Consider the following 19,724-nt stretch of genomic DNA (forward strand, 5'->3'; position numbering starts at 1 on the left):
CCAAAGTGAAATCTGTCTCAAAAAAATAAATAAAATAAAAAGAAAGTAGGGAGAGGGCGGCGCCTGTGGCTCAGTGAGTAGGGCGCCAGCCCCATATGCTGAGGGTGGCGGGTTCAAACCCAGCCCCGGCCAACACTGCAACAAAAAAATTAGCCGGGTGTTGTGGCGGGCGCCTGTAGTCCCAGCTACTCGGGAGGCTGAGGCAAGAGAATCGCGTAAGCCCAAGAGTTAGAGGTTGCTGTGAGCTGTGTGACTCCACGGCACTCTACCGAGGGTGGTACAGTGAGACTCTGTCTCTACAAAAAAAAAAAAAAAAAAGAAAAGAAAGAAAGTAGGGAGAAAAGAAAAAGGGAAAAGAAAAAACATAAGCCCTAGAGCCAAAAGGACCTAGATTTGAAACCTATAAAACTAAGCTAATTACTTAAATTCTCTAAGCCTGTTTCCTCGCCCATATAGTAGAATAATATCACTGCTTCCTCGGATGCTGGACAGATTTAATCAGAGAATGCATGTAAATAACTAGCACAGTGACACGCACAGCACAAGTGCTCCAAGAATACCACATATGAGCCATTATAACACCTAACCCTCCTGCTCAACTGCTCCTCAGGCTGCCCTCCTTCATCCCCAGCTTTTCTAACTCTTGATCTCATAGCTCCTTCCCTCTTACCACCACCTTTACTGCTGCTTCAACCAGAACCTCTCCCCCCACAACAAGCTAACCTCAGTGATTTGTCAGGATGGACCAGAGGGTGGTCCCGCTCAGTGATCTCCTCCACGGCCTGCGAGAGGGCAGAGAGCCCTGAAAGCTGCAGGTTTGCGTCCAAGCTGGAGATCTGCACAGTGGCCACGACTGCCGCCACATGCTGACCCAGGGAGCTGTGAGAACCAGGACCCCTCAAGGCTCTAGCCATTTCTGAAATTAATGGGGGAAAGGCAGTGGCTAAAAATTGTGGCACCTCTAAGCTGGAAGTCTTTAAAGGTCAAGCCAGTTACCCTGCTGATACTTAAACACAATATTTATTATTATAGCCTATATCCTTTTCCAATTGTTTGAGGGATCTAATGGTCAAACCATGAAATGAAGATACCCTAGAAAACGGACCCTCCTTTTCTGAAGAAAGGGAGCAGTGGTTAATTAGATATAATCAAGGTCAAAGGGAAAAATGGATGTATAGTTCCAAGGCATTTTCCCTGCAAAACTGGCCTTACTTAATGGCTTTCCTTCTACCCTGTGTACTTCTTCTGCCCCGGACTTTTTCCAACTTCTTCCTCCCAGCACTTGACTCACCCCTGGCTGTCTCCTTCACCTCAGGGGGCAGGGTCATCCTCTCAGTCACCAGAAGCTGGTTAAATAGCTGTGAATCACTCTGTGCCATGGGGGACTCAATCTTTGCCTTGGGGTGCTCTGCCTCTGCCTTAAGAGTCTCAGCCTTTGCTTTGGGAGACTCATTCTCTTCCTCCGAGAAGCTGGTCTCCAACTTGGACTCCTCTTGTGGATCTGGAGTATAGGAGTGACTTCGTGAAGTAGAGGAGCTGCTTAGTATGTCAAGCAGCAGTCCATACTTAGTGTAGATCTGGGAGTTGAGCAGGTCATTGAGGGTGCTGCCCTCAAACCGGTTACTGAGAACTTGCAGAAGACCCTCAGCCATCTCTATGGGCACAGAGATATCACCTAGGTCCTTTTCATGTAGGGTCTGTCAACAGAAGGGGTACGTGTTTCAGGGACAAGCAGAAACAAAGGTCCTGGCTACAGTAATGGAAGGGTAGCCATCCCCTACATGTCCTTCATGCCTTCTACATACTAGTCCCTCATAGTACTGTCTTGTCCCCAACAGGACTCACCCCCAACTATCTATCTCTAGCCTTCCCATAAGTGGTATCTAGAACTCAAGAGTCCCACCTCTAACCCTACTATAAGTCCCCTGCCAGGTATCTCAGGCCTGTAATAATACCTCATCCATGTTCTCTCGAAGATTCTGGAAAAGTGGCTGCTGCTCACATAGGTCCAACTTCTTGATGAAGAAAAGCAGCTCCCACCACTCAGCCTGGGTCAAATATCCCTCATTCTTCCGAGGCTCAGGCTGGAGGTATGGCAAAGAGTAGAGCCCATCCACGGGGTTCCAGTCCCGGGAAGGAAGTGCTAAGAATACAGGCATATAAGGATCAGTACCCATTAGAAGAGCCAGTTTCTGAACTTCTGGGGCTGCCTGGTCAGAAGTTCATCCCAGTCACTACTTCTTCATCCCAGTCACTACTCCTCTATTCAGAGACATGCTATCCACATCCCCTCTTAGGCTCACCTGTGCCCAGCACAGTAGCCCCTGATCCCTTCTCCACAGCTGCTGAAGCTGTATGCTCAGTAGATTCCTCTGGGCCCAGGATCTCCAACATGTGCCAGTGCACCCAGTAGGTGCGGCCTGTTGACTGCCAGAAGACCTAACATAAGGGAAGAATAAAGAGGAATGAGGAATAGAGAGGGCTCAGTTCTTTGAAGGCTTGAAAAGATATGCTCGGGTTCAGACCTGGGCGACACCCTCAGGTACACACCTGACTAGGCTTGGAAAAGCTTCATACAGCAAAAGGCTTCCTGTCTTCCCAACCAAGATGGCCTCTGCTCCCACACTCCCTCCTAGTTTCCTTCACTGATGCAGGTGGTGGTGAGGTATCTTGATATAGCAGTTCTGCTCCTGCTCCCTGGGTCTGAGTTTCTTCATGACCTCACAGCCCACCTGCCTCCCACCAGATTTCCTTGGCCCTCGAAATGACACTCCTCCAAATGCTGACCCTTTTTTACCTTTCCAATTCCCCTCCAGGTTTTCTCCTTGGGGGTCCATAATATAAAAACAGATCCCCAATAGCGTTCCACCACCATGCATAGCTCACCTGCACAAGAGGGATGCCATTCTTACTCTGCTGGAAAGCACCCTCATCCCCGGCACTGATCTCCTCGTAATCATCCAGCATCCGCACTCGCATCCCTGGCTGTAGCATCTGCTGCACGTATTCTCCATAGCCACTCCGGCTAGAGAATTCAGAGCGCTGGCGGAAGGCCCACCCTTGCCTTCTAGGGGTGGTGACAGTGGTGGGGAGTAAAGGGCTGGGGCCTGAAATGCAGGGCTGAAAGATGGACCGCACTGGCCGGGGCGACAGCGTGCCCTGTTCACTGAGGTTCCGTGCCCAGCCCATGCTCCGCACCAGCTCTGAAATGAGGTTGCCCACAGCCATGCTGAACTCCAGCTCCCGTTGTCCTCGGCTTTTCTCCCTTGTGGGGCATGGGGAGCTTTGGTCTCCAGCTCCTGGCTCTGGACTGTTATTGAGCTGATCCAGCAGGGAAGTCACACATAGATAGCGCTTCACCAGGGAGAAGAGCAGCTTTCCTGGGATCTGTAGGACACAGTCCTTAGGACAGGTTCATCTCTTCCTGCTTTTAGGCCCTTTCCTTCCCCCCAATATCCTCTTCTACAGGAAAACATAAAGGCCTCATCTCCAGACCTGTAGTTTTCAATGTAAGAAATACACAGGAAGTATCTTAAAACACAGATTCCTGGGTTCTAACCTCAGAAATTCTGAATGGGGAGGGAGGAATGAGCCTTCATTTTAATAAGCTCCCCAGGTAGCTCTGCTACTGTCACACAGTCCTGAACCACATTTTCAGAAATAATGCCTTAGGCTTTGTACACAGCATTTTCCCCACAGCTGGCAGAGTACCTGAGGCAGGTGAATACCCTCAAAGGCCATGCAGTGTTCTTCAGAGGACGTGGTTTCTGCAAACAGCTCCAGCAAAGTATAGCGGCTGTCAAAATCCATGTGCTGCTCAATGCCATCTTGCTGGCTCAGTGACAGAAGGACGTGAGCCCGACTTCCTGTAATCCACACCCAATCCATATCTTCTCCCCAATCTCTAATACTTTCTCCCTGCCTTTCCTAGACTCTATCCTCTACCCCAGAGGCTTTCAAACTTCATTACTGAGACCTACACCCAGAAATTTTACATGGTAATCTAGTACAAACATACACACATATAATGGAAGCATATATTTTATGCTATAAAATCTACCCTCACTAAATGCTATATACTTGATATTTTACATTTTAAAAAATGTTGGTTGTAACACATCAAATTGATTACAAAACCAACCAATAAATATCAACCCACAGGTTTTTTTTGTTTTCTTTTTGAGACAGAGTTTCAAGCTGTTGCCCTGAGTAGAGTGCTGTGGCATCATAGCTCACAGCAACTTCCAACTCTTGGGCTTAAGTGATTCTCTTGCCTCAGCCTCCCAAGTAGCTGGGACTACAGGCACCCACCACAACACCCAGTTATTTTTTGGTTGTAGCTGTTATTGTTGTTTAGCAGGCCCGGGCTGGATTTGAACCTGCCAGCTCCGGTGTATGTGGCTGGCACCCTAGCCGCTGAGCTACAAGCACCGAGCCTCAACCCACAGTTTAAAAAAGAATGCAATGTCCCATTCCCTTCTCTAGCTATGCACTGAGAATGAACAGATAAATCAGATGCTATCATTTTATTCTATTTACATACTTCAATAGCTACAAATCTTTCCTTTGCATTGAACTGATATTCACCAAATAGGAAGTGTTCTTACAGAGTTGGAAATCTCTCTTGTTCTTACTTCTAGTGGCCCCATTTTCTCCAATGCTTTCCTTCTTCCCCTGGCTATCTCTTACCAGCATCATGGGCTGCCAAAGCCTGCAGCATTTTGCCTGCACTCCGACGGATCTGAGGCTCAGGATTGCACAACATGTGCATGAGCAGGTCCAGGGCTCCTGTCTCCCTGAAGACACCAGTGAGAGGCCCAATGCTGGCATAAGCACTGAGCACATGGATGGTGTGGAGCACAGTGGCTGTGAGGCTTGAGGTTCCACCTTCTGCCAGCTGCCTGGCAGCCCTGCGTACCAGTGCCCGCACATCAGCCTCCATCTCTCCCATTGCCACTTCATCCAGGCCTCCTGGATCTCGGGGAAAGCTTCCTGAACCCCCGGTTGGTTCATGCTGAGGCCCCTTAGATAGTGTCCGTTCACCTAACAGCATTGGACAGTTGGCATAGACCTCGGGAGCTGATAGCCACATGAGGATGTGTTCTGCCTTGCCTTCTTCCACATCCACTTTGCCCACTTCCCCACACTTCAGGATACTCCATCTGATCAGGTATTCAGGATGTCCATCATGCCCAGGCCGCTGCCGAATGAGTTCTTCAGGATATGCTTGCAGCCGGGGCCCTAAGGGCACCATGAGGTCTCCAGCACGCCGTTCCCCCACCATCCTGACCTACCGGGACACACAAGAAGGATAAAGCAGTATAAGAAGAGAAAAAACTACACAGAGAGGGACAGAATCTTGAGACACAGAGAGGGTGGGTGGCGATTGGTATGCTTCATGGTAGAATTTAGAAGCCAGACAGAAAGGCAAAGAATAGGATGAAATAAATAGCTGAACATACATTGAGATTTATAAGGGGAGAATGGAGTGAAAACAGTGAGGGAATGAAATGAAGGGTTTTAAGGATTGGAAGAGTAGCATTCTGAGAGGCCAAGGTGGGAGGACTGCTTAAGATTAGGAGTTCAAGATGAGTTTGAACAAAAGTGAGATCCCATCTTTACCAAAAAAAAAAAAAAAAATAGCCAGGCATGGTAGCACATGCTTGTAGTCACACCTACTCAGAAGGTTGATGCAGGAGGATCACCTGAGTCCAACAGTTTGAGAGGTTGCAGTAAACTATGATGATGCCACTGCACTCTACTGGGGCAACAGAGTGAGACCTACTCTCAAAAAAAAGGAATAAGAAAAAAAAGAAATGGAAGAGGCAAGTTACAAAGAAGCTGAGAAGAGTAATAGGTGAGGTAACAACAGAATGACAGTTAAACAGGACAGTCTGGTAAGAATAACACAGGGATATAGGTCAAGACTTAGAAGGATGACATGAGTGAGCAAGAAGGGTCGTAGCATGTGAGACGGTGGGGTCAGAACACATGAGGAAAAGTAGGATAGAGGAGGGGCAGGACAGGGAGTATAAGTGGCAGAGTAAAGCTGAAATCTAGACATAAAGGGTGGACTATACCAAATACAGAGAATGGAGATGACAGGAGGCTAGGATACTAGGGCAGAAGGCTGGGTGGGAAAAGTGTACGGGAGTCTTGTGAAAGGGGGAAGAGCATGCGGAGCTGATAAAATTATGGGAAAGAAAGACTAGGTCCCAATCTACACTTATGCTGTACAAGGTCTGGTAATTTTTTGAACTCATCCTAGAAAAAGTGCTACACACCTCATTGCTGAATATCACTATGGTCACTTTCAAAGTACTCCCCTTGGGAAGCTATCCACTGACACCATCACCTGGTCCACCCTTCAAAGCAATTTTGGAACTCTTTTTCGGGAATGGCCATCAAAGCTGTCATCATATTACCCCAGATGTACTGAATGTCATAAAAATGTCTTCCTTTCAATATTTCCTTAATCTTTAGTTTAAAAAAGTCACTGGGGCCAGATCAGGTGAGCAGGGAGGGTGCTCTAATATAGTTATTTGTTTGCTAGCTAAAAACTCCCTTGTGGACAACGCCACGTGAGCTGGTACACTGTTGTGATGCAAGAGCCATGAGTTGTTCGCCAAGATTTTCAGTTAAGATTTTCCTGTTTCTCTATTGCTGTTTACTTGGTCTTCTATGCTTCTCACATTCAGCTGATGATATTGATGCATAATTTGACAAATGTTTGCAATGTTTTTATCAATTTTGCTTATTACCAGCTATCTTGACCTCTATCAGTGATACTTTCTCTCCCCTCAAAATCATTTAATCCATTTGTACACTGTTTTCTTCATGGTGTTAACCCTGTAAACTTGGACTAACATGTCCCTGATTTCACTTCCACTCTTGCCAAGAAATTAATTAGAATTAATTTAACAAGAAATTTAATGTTTGTTTGCTACTCTAATTCAAGCTCCAACAGTCTCACAATGGCACTCAAAAACAAGCAACAATAATGAATGCCACTCAGCAAGACATTGCCACGCTATGACATGAACACAACTGTGAGACACTGATATACCAAGGTTATGAAACTGTAAGGATGTCAGTCTTTGTATCAAAATGATATGAAAATTATTGCTCTCTACTTGCTTTCTTTCTCTGCTCAGGAGGCTTACTAGTAGGCTCCCTGTAAATTTCCCCTCATTTTTTCTGTTTTATTGTTTTAGATTTTCCTTTTCAAAAAACACTGCAAAGAGCAGACAAAAAGAAAAAAAAAAAGTGTTCTCTTTACATTTCATCAGTTCTCTATCTTTCAGAATTTGTTCTCATAGCCTCAAGGGGTCCTGAGTCATCCCTGGACCCAAAAAATAAGGTCTGAACATCAGGGCTCAGGATCAGAAACACCTGTGAAAAGTCTGTCTCTAACAGCAAAGACAGCTTGCTTATCATCTTGCCAGAGGAAAAGCAGATGGACCAGTTTCACAATACCTCCTGAATTTGACTGCAGTTACCTTTGTGTCTCTTTGCCCCTCCTTAAATTGAGCAGCTGCTTGATCTCAGCTGCAGGAATTCTTCCTTTTTTTCTTTGTGATGCCATCTCCCTGCTCTCTACTCTTTTACCATTCTTTCACTCTCTCATTCTCTAAGAAGATAAAATAAAGTTTATACTTTCATATCCTAATCTTGGTCTAGAGAAATTATTTTCTTGTCCCCCACAGAACACCTACTGAGCTTTCCACCCTAACAGAAACCTTATGGAGTAATCTGTGCAGTGCTGCCAATGTAAGTACACAGTGGACCCGAACTTAATTGTCAGATGTTGTATGTATGGTAAGAAACTAGGTCAGGTAGATACAGATGGAGGTGGTTATCTTAAGATTAAGGGAATGAGGCCAGGAAAGAGGCATATAGTATAGACTTCAGAGTCAGACAAGTGACTCTGAATTCTGGCCCTTTCTTTACTATCCATGTAGTTATTTAACCTCTGAGCATGTTTCCTCCCCTGCAAGATAGTAATAATGTTCATACCTGTTGTAAAACTTAAGATCATGTATGTAAAGCACATAGAACAGCATCTAGCACGGAGTGCTCTGTAAACATAACCTGACTACTCTTGGATGAAGAAGGTAGGGGAGGCATCAAATAAACGAAACGTTATTAAGTCAGATTATAAATGAGAGTGGGATAATCAGGAAAGATATGCATGTTATGATATTGCATATCTTTGACCTATGATATTGCAGTGTAGCGGCAACAGAAATAGAGAGAATAAGAACGGATGGTAAACCTAAATGAAGAAATGGTGGTCAGGACAGAAGTCTGGGATGGAAGATGAGAATAGAAGAAAAGAAGGGTGTGGGGCGGGGAAAGGATGTGGACCTCGATGGGGGTAGGGGTCTACCTGGGAGCTAGGCAAGGTAACCAGCGATGTGGCAACGGGCGTGCGATTAGCACATGGCAAAGCAAAACAATCAGGCCTGGGGAGGAGGAGGGACGCGCATAAGGCGGGCCTAGAACAGGAGCAAGTGAGGTGTGGGGTGAGGTCTGGACACAGGCATGAGACCAGCAGGCGGGTAGCAAGGTAAGACCCAAGCATGCAGACCAGTGAGGCGGTACAGCACTGGGAAGGAGTTTGGGGGCGGGGTGAGGCGGTGTAGAGAACGCTGACAGGATCGAGCGACTCTTCAGACACCAAGGCCTGGTTCCCTGCGTCAGCCCCACGAAGAATCGCTAAAGAACCGGAGAGGAGACGGGACGTAGGGGGACGGAGTCGGCGCGGGACTCTCCTCTCACCTCCTACAGCCCAGCTCGGCCCTTGCTGGGAGCCAGCGGCCGGTCCCGCCGTCCTGGCTCCACCTCTTCAGCAGCTGCCTTCCTCCCTTCCGGGTCACACGGCGGGCGCACGCACCGCCGGGCATCTACGGGTCCCACCGCGGCCCACACCGAGCGTGGCGGAACAGTGCGTGCGTGGAGCATGCGTGCTGTACCCGCGGGCGGCTGTGTGGGGCCGCGCTGCAGGTGGGGCAGCGCTCGGCTCTCTTCAGGAGCAGGAAACCCTGTCCATCAACTGAGAAGCAGCCCCTGCTGTCTGCCGAGTTGGCCTTCCTAATCCTCTCCCACTTCGAAACATAGTAACTCACACTCCCGCCTTAGGGCTGTCCTTTGATTTTTCAGTAGGTCACTTGTCCATAAGTTTCCCAAACCCCTCAGCAAGGCTTTGCCTTAGCTGTATCACTTTTCCCATTGGTTAAATTCGCTCTACTCTATGTTGGACTAAGGAGCTAGCAAAGCCACGCACAGGGAGAAAGTCTTCAGCCCTGCAAAGTGTTCTTTACATTAAATCATGTAGCGTTCAATTGCCCAAAACCTCCCATTAGCATTTCCGTTACCATCAAGCTGCCCTTGCTCAGAGCAGGAACTCTTTAAGGTTTGCTTCATGTTCATACCTCCCCATTCCCTATGAAAAAAAATAAAGCCAAAGATCCCACAGTCTGTGCACAAAAATGATACATTTATTGAAAGAGTATTTTTTTAATACAAAAGAAAGCTCTGTACATAGGACTGTGACCATGTCCACTATTCCTGGGTCAACATCCCAGGGGAAGTAGAAACCATTGACATACACATCCCACATTCACACGCACACATTCACTCAGGTGCGTGAGCACACGCGTGCACACACACACACACACACACACACACACACCCCAGAGCCACCGAGGAAGGAAAACACCAAGGGTTACTGCACATGTAAAGGTCACCTCATTCCTGACACAGGCATGTTCTCCCAAGGCCATGCTCACACAACACACATTATAAGTACTTTGCCTGATTCACTCACTGGGTCTGTTTTTTGTGGGAAGGAGAGGAGGAATTCATCAAGGTCTCCTCCCATGGGTAGGGGAGTGGGGAGTGAATGGTGGTGGAGTGAAACAAGAGCAGAGAAAAGGGGCTGGGCAGTTACAGACCTGAGTCCCAAGCTCCCCCCCTCTCTGGCCTCTGCCATGCCTCAGTCTTGAAAGTCACCCATCAGCCCCAGGTATCTCCAGGAGAAAGCCCAGAAAGGTGACTTCCATCTTGGCACCCCAAACTGGGGTAAGACAGCAATGAGGGTTAAAGGTTAGGGAGTTCTCAAAACCTATCTGCAAATCATCCCCTTGATGACTAGGCTGTGCGTAAAATCTTCCCCTACCCCTTCACCTAATCACAGAAGCAGGCTTGTTCCTACTGAAGGCAGTGATAGGGGTTAACACCCCCCCCACTAGCATATTTCTGAAAAGGTTCCCATTCTGGATATAGGTGGTGAAGGTATGCTCTGACAAGGGTAAAAGACCCTTTCCCCTATGCTGGCCCACCCTCAAGTCTACCCCAAAGGGGGAAAAGGGGGTGGGGCATGGCCCCTATACAAATTACATAAATACTGAGGTTACACTTAGAAAAATAAAGTCATTTTCTTCAAGGCTTTTTGTCTTAATTTAAAAAAGTTACAGTAGCTGCTCACTCCCTGGGAGAGCTGCCCATTTCTGGCTCCCCTATCACTGCACTCAGCCCAAGAGCTGCTCCCACTTATTCTGACCCCCGTTTCTGCCTTTCATTCCCTCCCAGACCCCACCTTGCTCACTGCAACTTGGGCCCCAGGCAGCTGCAGGCCTGGGGGAGCACAAGGCTGCAATGCCCATATGTGTGGCACAAATGAAGTCACTTGCCTCTACCTGATACCCTCCCACCCCCACCCCCATATTTGGTTTCCCTCTTCCCTCTCCCTAACAACAGCCCTAAAGGGCAAAAAGAGGCCCAGAGCTGTGGGTCACCCTCCCACCCCTGTTGGGGTATGGCCTGAGGGCCCCTCCCCCGGCTTTCTCCTGGAAACAACCCAGGACCGGGCAATCCCAGAATCTCACCCCCCCACACTGGTGGACCCCAAGCTCATGGGGTGGCTCTGTCCCCAGGGGCCCAGCCAGTTCTGGGGAGCCGAAGGGCTCCCCAGGGAAGGGGAGTTTGGGCAGAGAGGGGGACGAGAAAAACGCCATAAAAAAAAGTTAAATATTTTAAAAATATATATTTATAGATTTGTTTTCACTTCGTCTCCTCAAATAAAAAGTTCAAAATCAACTTTAAGTAAAGCAGCTGGGAGGAGGGGGGAAGACAAAGGGAAGAAGGGAACACTGGTGGTTCCCTCCAACCCAGGAGCCCCTGGAGGTCCAAGGGGAATGGCAAGGCAGGGCAGGTGGTCCCAGGAACCTGCCCAGTGCACAGGCCCAACTACTCAGGAGCTGAAGGGGCAGAGGGTGGCGGCGTGAGGGAAAAGCCCCCATCTCCTCAGCTGGCTCCCTGAGGGACAAGGGCAGTGCTCTTTTGACCCAGCCTGTGGCAGACACAGGACTGATGTGGGGTCAGCAAGGAGGCAGGGGAGAGGGCCCCAACTGCTTCTTCAGGGGAGGACACAGTGCCCAGCCCCACAGAAGGCCTGTGTGTGGGAGGTGGGGCACGGTCCCACTATGTAAGCTAATACTTATGGCAAACATTGAGCCAAGCTGGCAAGGGGAGTCTGAGGAGGGAGGACAGCCCCACCATCAACTGAAATGGGAGGTGGAGCTAGAAAGAGGGGAGGAGGAAGGAGGATGGGTGGAGGGCAGGCAGGCCCATTTCTTTGGCTGGAGTGAGAGGGCTCAGTCCTGTGGCTGCCCGCTCCTCCTCCCGCCTCCCTCCTGCGGCCCCATCAACATGTGTGTAAAGAAAACGTGAAAAGGCAACAATAAATAAGTGGTGCCGTCCCTTGGGCCATCTGTCAAGGGAGGCGGGCGGATCATTCACTCTTGGTGCTGTGGGTGGCATCCAGGTTCACCACCTGTAGCTCGGTGAGGTTGCTGCTGCTCCCGGCCTGCTGCCCTATCACAGCCATCTGGAGGGAAGGAGGGGTGTGAGGAGGGGGAAGGAGTCAGACCAGCCGGCTTAGACTGGCCCCTCCACCCCCCTCCACCAGAAAAACAGATGGGCCTCTGGGCTGTTGGTAAGGAGGTTCCCCAAGGTCAAGATAAAGAAGTAGCTAGCTATCTGGGATAGGGTGAGAGCTGCCCTCACACCTACCTGGTGAAGCTGAACTGCAGAAACAGGGATTTGCACTGTCCCAGACGGTGCTGTCAGGAACACCTGGGGGACGCCAGCTGCATTGGAAAACCACGGGAGATACTCAAATCTCTTGCTCAAGAGAAATTTTCAGATATTAGAGGAGTGGTGATATATGGACAAGTGACTGGGTAAGCCTCTCTGACATTAAGTGCTCAAGGGTGAGTGTGCCAATGTATCTGAAGATACATGTGAGGTATTAAGTATCCAAGTGTGCGTGTGTATCCAAATGGACAAACAAGAGTGTTCAGGTGTGTGTGAGCATCCAGGTCTATGTGTGTATTTGTATAGGAATGTGTATAGGAATGAGTGTGTGTGGCATGCAAAGAAGAAAATGGTGCTCCTTTCCTCAACCCTGACCTTCTACTCACCTTGTTCCTGGACCTGACTGTGGGACACCTGCATGGTAGATGGTGCCTGAGAGAAGGCATTCAACACGGTGAGGCTGCCATCAGCCAGGCCTGAGGTGGGGGCATACATCACCGCATGGGGGCTAGGGTACATCATGTGGCCGCCTACAGTCGTGGGCACGGATGATGTCATGATGGTGGCGGGCAGCGTCACTGGCAAACACAGATGCATTTCAGTTTGGCACTGGTCCCTAGTGATACCTCTGATCCACCCCAAGGAATTCCAGGCCTTCAGAGTTCTTTTGCCATTTCCCAAGTCAAAAGCTAGATAAGACTGTTCCTCTGCTTCCTGTCATAAACTAAGAAAAGCTTACTTTTTTCTTGAACACAACAGCATCAACCTTTAATTGTATTTTATTGCATCACACTATTAAATTGTCTATCTGCTGAATTCTCTGTTCTAAGACCCTAACCTCGGGAAAAATAAAGATTATAATGACTGACCTCCTCTCAGAAAACTCAGATACCCTCCTCTTAGGGAACTCTATCATCTAATTTTTTTTTTTTTTTTGCGGTTTTTGGCTGGGGCTGGATTTGAACCCGCCACCTCCGGCATATGGGGCTGGCACCCCACTCCTTTGAGCCACAGGCGCCGCCCAAAATCCAAATTTGTTTTTTTGCAGTTTTGGCCAGGGTCGGGTTTGAACCCGCCACCCAAGGTTTATGGGGCTGGCGCCCTACTCCTTGAGCCACAGGCACCACCCAGGGAGCTCTGTCATCTAATTTTTTATTTATTCTCATTCCTCCTCTCTTTTCCTCAATGCACAGTTAACAAATCCATCTTTTAAACAAGAACTTCTCAATTGCTCAAGCGAACATAGTCACCTGATAATCTTGTTAAAATGCAGAGTCTGACTCAGTAGGTTTGGGGTAAGGCTTTAGGTTCTGCATTTCCAAAAATCTCCCAAGTAATGCTGGTGTCTTAGACCATTACATCACACTTTGAGTAACAAGGTTGTAAATAACAAGAACTTAAAAGTAACTTTATTTTGAGAGTATCTTATCTTTATTTTGAAAGTATAGAGATATCTGAGGGGAATTTCAGCCGACAATACCTTCCCACAAGGAGACAGCTTCTCTATAAGTACTTTCTGGTAATTAAGCAAATGTTGTATCTTTGGACAAGTAACATTCTTTCTAGGCCTTAGGCCTCTCGTCTGAATGAGAGGTAACTTCAATGGTCCCTAATTTCCTCCTGGAATCCACAGCCCCACCTCAGGGCAGGATTCAAAACCAGCCATCCTCACCTGACTTTCCCATAAATCAGGCCAATAGCCTCAGTTTCTACTTCAAGAAATTCTCTGACCTTAGTTACAGGAGGGTTATTGCTAGGTACCTACTGCTAGGCCTCATGGAAGAAAATAGGCAGGGAGGGTGACAGGGCCATGAGCTATATACCTGTCCCGCTGGAGGATGTCTGCGTGAGGTCTGTGCTGCTGTCACGAGAGGGAGACGCTTGCTGTGGGGCCTGGTGTACCTGAATGGCCTGCACTGGGACTTGCTGGGCCACTGCCCCACCTATAAGACACAGAATCTTACTTATGCTCTTTCCCGCCCAATTGCCACCTCCACCAAGAACCCATAAACACCTCAGTCCCATTGGTTGGCACACTGGTTCCCAACTCCCATCACCATCTTTCCTGGGAGCCAAAGCGGCCATTCATGCCCCGAATCTCCTCTCCAGGAGCTCTTGCCTTTCCCTCTTCCTCTGATTCTAGGCCTTGCCTCTGCTTTCTTCAATTGACCCAGGAGCTGGCAATGACCCACCAAGGACACGATCTGCCCTTCAGTCAAGATAGGTAATGTCTTCTGCCCCTGTGGCAATAGGGATAGGCTAGCTAGACAAGACTAGAGGATATAGTTGAAACTTACAAGGATATCAGGGGTCTCAGTGGGCAGGGGCATACCTGCCAATCCTATAGGACAGGCTTCTTTCAGGCTCTGGCCCCTATTCACTCTCCTAAGCAGGGAAAGAGGTTCTCCTGGTGCTAGTTCTAAACCCAATTTTGGGTTGCTCAGTTTGCCCCAGGGAGGATCAATCTGTCCATGCCCCTTATAACTCACCAGGCATGAGGGTGAAGCTGGTAGGCAGCTGCATAAGGCCCCCAGAGGAGACAGGGCCACTGCCTGTACTCTTCAGCACAGTCCCGTTGGCACTGCTGACAGCGCTGGGGCTGACACTAGCAGATACTGGTGCCAGGTAGTTGGTGATGGGGAAAGAGGGACCGCTGCTGACTTGCATGGTGGTAGAGGTGCTAGGTGCTGTTTGGATGGTAGAGGTGGTACCTGGCAGGTTGGTGACTGTGAACGCCGGCTTCAGTGTGTCCTGCACCCAGAGTAAAGATAAACTGTGAGCTTCTACCCTGCCCCTGCAGATGCTTTGTGTAGGTTGAGAGCCCAAACCAAAAAATGCAGTGAGCTTTTGAAAGCAGTGAGCAGTTAGAAATCTCAATTCCACCATTTACCTGCTGCCTGACCCCTTTGGGCAAGATATTGAGCATTTGAGTTATAGTTTCCTATTTGTAAAAGGAGGATAATACCTACTGCCATAGGTTGTTGTAAAGATTAAATAGGTTAACATACATAAAGGACTTAAAGAACAGTACCTGACACATGAAAAGACCAAAATAAATATTTGCTACTCTTATGATGATGATCATCATCATAAATCCATGAATTCTCTGCCCCATTGGACTGTGGTTATCATGTTGGCTGGGTCTGGTCCCAGCTCAGGCAATAACAATCCATAAGACCCTGAGATAATTACTTTCTTTTTTTAGCCTCAGTTCTCCCTTTCTATAAACAGAAAGCAATGAGACTGCTGCATTTTCTTTGAAAGTTCTTCCAGCTCTTATTTGTCAGGTTTCTGAAATAGGGACTGAGAAGTTTTCAGGGAACTTGGGGTCTGAGAGAGATCTTGAGGGTTTGGCAATGAAGCCCTTTATGCCAAATGCTCAAGATTTAAATTACCAAAGGAACTTATCCAGCAAAATGTCCTGAGAATAAGTAAACTCCATTGTTACAAGGATTTGAAAATGATTACAGGTGTTACGTCACTGAAAGAGGGTAGCCTATAGCACTGACTCTCCCCACAGGAAGCCTTGTTCTAAAAAGGGGAAGGAAGAAGCTGAGAACCAAGGCACCAAGGCGAGAGGCGAAATGAGTCAACTAGGGGGCTCAAAAGCAGTGGATGGGTCAGCGCAGGACGTTTGCTAAGCAGCTGGCCTCGAGACCCCTGATTGGCGAAGGCGTTGCTAAGGCAAACAGTGCCGCTTCCTCCCATTGGCCAGTTAGTTGAGCACCCGGAAGATAGAGCTCACCACCCCCCAGCAAGGAAGCCCCGCCCCCTCTCCTAACCGGGAAAAGGAAGGGGGAGGCGTAACTAGGGTCGGCATCCCTAGCAGCAGGCAAATGCACGCCCTAACTGCCCAGGCTCCTAACATCCTGAAGGGTAGGCAGTTGGCTAGTGAGGTAGTTCCCAGCCCAGTCAACCAGCCTGCCTGCCCACAACAGTGCTGAGTTCCCAGGACTCTGGATCTCCGAGCGCTCCCTTCCTACTCCCTGGCGACCCAGCAGGCCCTCAGGGAGGGCAGAGCTAAGCTACGCCCCCGCCCCTAGTGGAGAGACAGCTGGCGGGAGGAATGCAAAGGCCCTGCCAGGCAGGCGGGCTGCGGGCGGGAAGCCGGTGTGGAGCCCGAGCCGGCCTTATATGGGCACGGAGGCCGCCCGCTTATCTAAGGAGCCAGCCTCCTGTCAGGAAAGCGAGGATGGACACCTGTCCCCTAGGATGAGGGGCACTAACCTGGCTCCACTCCACATCAGTGGGCATCTATCCACCTGTCCTGGGTGAAGGAGAGGGACCCCCTTCCCCCTCCTCCTCTCACATAGACAACCCAAACACACCTTGGTCTCCCCACTGCTGTCAGACTCCGACACCTGGTAGGTGAGATCTGTCTCTTCAAAGCCGGTGGCACTCATTCTCTGGTCTGTGGTGGGGTCTGAGCGGGGTGGAGAGTCTGGCGAGTTGAGGCAGGTCTGAATCAGTGCCTTGCCGGTCTCACTGGTGATCATGGGCTGAAGTTTGCGTGTGGCAAAGGTATACACATGGCCTGTCTCACTGGCCACCAGTAACAGCACCTGTGTCCCTGTCAGCGTGGACAGCTCATAGGCCTGGAGAGTGGAGAGGAAGATGGGCAGGTCAGCAAAACATTTTATCTCTTTCTTGGGAAGCATGAAAGAAAAGAATTACAGTGATCTAAAGCCCCCAGTCCCATAATGACCTTCATCTATAGTGACTCAGGTGGGGGTATGGGGTCTTATCAGTGCATCTGGAAGCAGCAAAACTATCCATTCTCCTCCTTTGAGGAGGGGCCCCACTGACCTGCAAATATTCCAAGCAAACAGTTACAGCCCCCCAGTGATGGAACATATAACTTCAGAGGATGTGGAGGATCCAGCTAGCTGCTCCCCAACACAGCTTGATGCCCAGAGCTCTATGGAATCTCAGCCCCTCTTCACTGTCACAGGGAACAGGATGGATCCCTATTACACTGGAATTCACAACAAGACATTAGTGATAAGGATCCACTTAAGCTACAAACTGTCCTATATTTCTTCCCAGAAACTCCACAGGCTCTAACTTATTGCCATAGCCTAACTTCTGCCCTATAATACTGTAGTACCCTTTTTTCTTTGTCTTGGGGAGGAGAAGGAAGGAAGGAAAGAAAGAAGATGGTTTTCCTTCATAAACCTCCCCCACCCCAACTTTCTCCACTAATGATGGAGTGGCAAGGGACACTGATAAAACAGTGTCTGGAGTGATAAGAGATGGGAGCTAGATTAGTACCAAATACACTGCCACGAACCCGATAAGGGGACTTTCAAGCATGGCCCCATAAATGCCATGCTCTATTCCCAACAAAGTTCCACAAGCCACCTTAGAAGTGGCTCCAGTTTCTTTATGGGACAGATATAAACACCAGCCAATGTTCTCAAGGTTCTAGCTTCTTGTTTCCCAACTCCTCTGCTACCATCCCTTCCCATATCCTCTACACTCAAGATGACTTCTTTCCTCACCACTTTTCACTGGATAATTGATGAGCAGAAGAGGAATTTCTAATTACCTCTGAAAATCCCCCCAACTTCCCCACAAACTCCATCCATGCACAGATTCTCCCTAAGTCTGAAAAACCCACTTGTCCCAAAGACTGGCTATTCTGCAGCCAGTCTCGCTGGGAGCATGGGGTTTCCAGTGGATGCAATGCAATGGAAAACACATGGCCAGCTAGGACTAGACCCCTGCTGGTCAGGGCAGCACCAGTTCTCCTGCTGCCTTACCTGGTCCCTATCCCTGGCCTGTCTTTCTGGCCAGCACAACTCCAGTGGTGCGCACCTTCCTTTCACACATGCTTGCTAATTGTTGTCATGCAGCTCCAGCCTCCTTACCTCTGTCCTTACCTTCTTTTCTGCTCCTAGCTTTTCCCCACCCTCCCCTGAACAACAGGACACACCAGACCTACTGACCCTAGAGACCCATTATACACCTCCCCGGCAGCCCTTGCAGGTTCCTATTACCGTTCCTTACTCCTTAACTCCGCAAGGGCCCTCTTCCTCTCTAGCGCCGGTCACTCCCACCTCGGCTCGTCTCCCCTTGATCCCGGACGTTCGCAGCATCTCCCCTCTCCCCACATTCCCCTGACGGCCCCTCCCCTTTGGCCCTCCCGGGCTAACAGCCATCCCCTCCCACACACCTCCTGCGGACTTGCCGCCTCTCACCTCCGTCTGGGCTCTGCCTTCCTTCTGGGCTCCCCCTGCGCTTCCCCACCCCTCCCGGTCCCCCGTGGCCGGCCAGCCTCCGGGCTCAGTACCTTCTTCATGATGCCGGTCTTCCTCTTGCTGAAGGTCGTGTAGCGCCGCAGCTTGTTGTCGATGAACTCCATCTTGATCTTCACGCGGCCCCGGGTCTTCTTACCCGGCTTGGCCCCGCTCACCGCCCCACTCACCGGCCCGTAGCCTCCGGTGGCCGCCGCCGACGCCTCGGGCCCACCGACCACCACGCCGAGCTCCATCTCGCTCAGGCTCCGCTTCAGGCCGCGCCGCTCCGCACCCAGCTCCTCCTCCTCGCCCGACTCCGAGTCGCCCTCGCTGCCACTGTAGAGGGCCCCGGTGGTGGGCGCCGGGGTGGTTGCCGCCGCTGCCGCAGCCTCCCGCTCGAGGCGGCCCGGCCCGAGTCCCGCGCCGTTCCCGGGGACCCGGCCCCCGTTAGCTCCGCGAGTCCCGCCGCCGCCACCTCCCGGCCGCCCCGTCGGGGTCCGGTTCAGGCTGCTCCCCAGGGCCGAGCCCCGGCCCAGAGCCGCCGCGGCCCCAGCTTGGCTCGGTAACATGGCGCTCATGCAGGAGGACGGACAAGCAATCAGCGAGGGATCGGAGCCTCCGCCGCCGCCGCCATCGGCTTCCCGGCTCCACCTGGCACTCCTGCTGCTGCTAGTGCTGCTGTCGCTGCTGCGGCGGCCGCTGCGAACCCGGGCTCCTGCACGCCCGGGCCGACCTGGGCCCTCACTTTCCTGCCCCTGTGGCCCGGGTTGCCCCAGGCCGCGCGCAGCGCCCCCTGTCCGTATGCTAAGGCGGCGCGCCCGGCGGCCGTCAGCGTCCCTCAGGGGGCAGGGGCTGCTGGCCGCGACCGAGACAGCGGGTGGAGGGGGCCGGGACCACGCGCTGGCGGCGGAGGGATCCCCCGACCCTTCCCCCCATATAAAGAGATACAATGTTTCCTTTTATGGCGAGGCCGCTCCTTATATGGTGAGCCCCAGCACCCCCGCCCCATTGGTCCGCGGTTCCGGCATCTCCGTCTCCTATTGGCCCTCAGGGGGGCGCTTATTTGCATAACATACCGAACTCGCTGCTGTCATCACGCGTCAGACCGCAACTCCGAAAGGGGAGGAGCCGACGTCCCTTAAAGAAACTGGACGCGAAGCACGACTCCGCCCCCTGAACCCGAGAATGATAGAATTGGTAGGCACTAGCGGAGAGGAAACCTGGGAGAGGACTAGAGCGCAGTCTAGCGGAGAAGGCACAGCCCTGGGAAATGGGCGCTGGGAGGCTGGAAACAAACACTGGGGAAGTCCCAGAGTGGATTATGGAGTTTGCAGTAAATGAGAAAATTAGCTCAAATTCCAAGGAAGGAGTGTACGGATAGATTGG

The 19,724-nt window shown here is 50.4% G+C and overlaps 2 protein-coding genes across 8 annotated transcripts in view; both read right to left on the bottom strand.

Annotated features, from left to right (window-relative positions):
• CUL9 (cullin 9) overlaps nucleotides 1-8,892 on the bottom strand; it is a 43,260-nt gene extending 34,368 nt beyond the window's left edge. For 3 of the 6 annotated variants that reach the window (XM_053600992.1, XM_053600993.1, XM_053600994.1), the window contains exons 1-7: nucleotides 4,690-5,290; nucleotides 3,712-3,866; nucleotides 2,887-3,387; nucleotides 2,304-2,439; nucleotides 1,956-2,143; nucleotides 1,292-1,697; nucleotides 724-916 (exon numbers count right to left, since the gene is read on the bottom strand). In XM_053600992.1, coding sequence (XP_053456967.1) covers nucleotides 724-916; nucleotides 1,292-1,697; nucleotides 1,956-2,143; nucleotides 2,304-2,439; nucleotides 2,887-3,387; nucleotides 3,712-3,866; nucleotides 4,690-5,284 — 2,174 coding nt within the window. In that variant the 5' untranslated portion in view covers nucleotides 5,285-5,290. Of the gene's footprint in view, nucleotides 1-723; nucleotides 917-1,291; nucleotides 1,698-1,955; nucleotides 2,144-2,303; nucleotides 2,440-2,550; nucleotides 2,795-2,886; nucleotides 3,388-3,711; nucleotides 3,867-4,689; nucleotides 5,291-5,705; nucleotides 5,727-8,781 lie in introns of those variants that run through there. The other 3 variants (XR_008382280.1, XM_053600991.1, XM_053600995.1) reach the window with 3 other exon arrangements.
• Nucleotides 8,893-9,846: 954 nt separating this feature from the next.
• Nucleotides 9,847-19,288, bottom strand: SRF (serum response factor). 2 transcript variants are annotated; one of them, XM_053600996.1, is made up of 7 exons: nucleotides 18,392-19,288; nucleotides 16,428-16,694; nucleotides 14,589-14,850; nucleotides 13,923-14,042; nucleotides 12,486-12,677; nucleotides 12,076-12,152; nucleotides 9,847-11,890 (listed from the first exon to the last, which is right to left on the bottom strand). In XM_053600996.1, exons 1-7 carry the CDS (start codon nucleotides 18,914-18,916, stop codon nucleotides 11,795-11,797), a joined length of 1,539 nt encoding a protein of 512 aa, XP_053456971.1. In that variant the 5' UTR covers nucleotides 18,917-19,288; the 3' UTR covers nucleotides 9,847-11,794. The 2 variants fall into 2 exon arrangements, with proteins under 2 accessions (XP_053456971.1, XP_053456972.1); XM_053600997.1 differs by lacking the exon at nucleotides 18,392-19,288 and adding an exon at nucleotides 16,805-18,303.
• Nucleotides 19,289-19,724: the final 436 nt, after the last annotated feature.

The sequence above is a fragment of the Nycticebus coucang genome, chromosome 9 (genome assembly GCF_027406575.1).
Source record: "Nycticebus coucang isolate mNycCou1 chromosome 9, mNycCou1.pri, whole genome shotgun sequence".
In the NCBI taxonomy this organism is placed as follows: domain Eukaryota; kingdom Metazoa; phylum Chordata; class Mammalia; order Primates; family Lorisidae; genus Nycticebus; species Nycticebus coucang.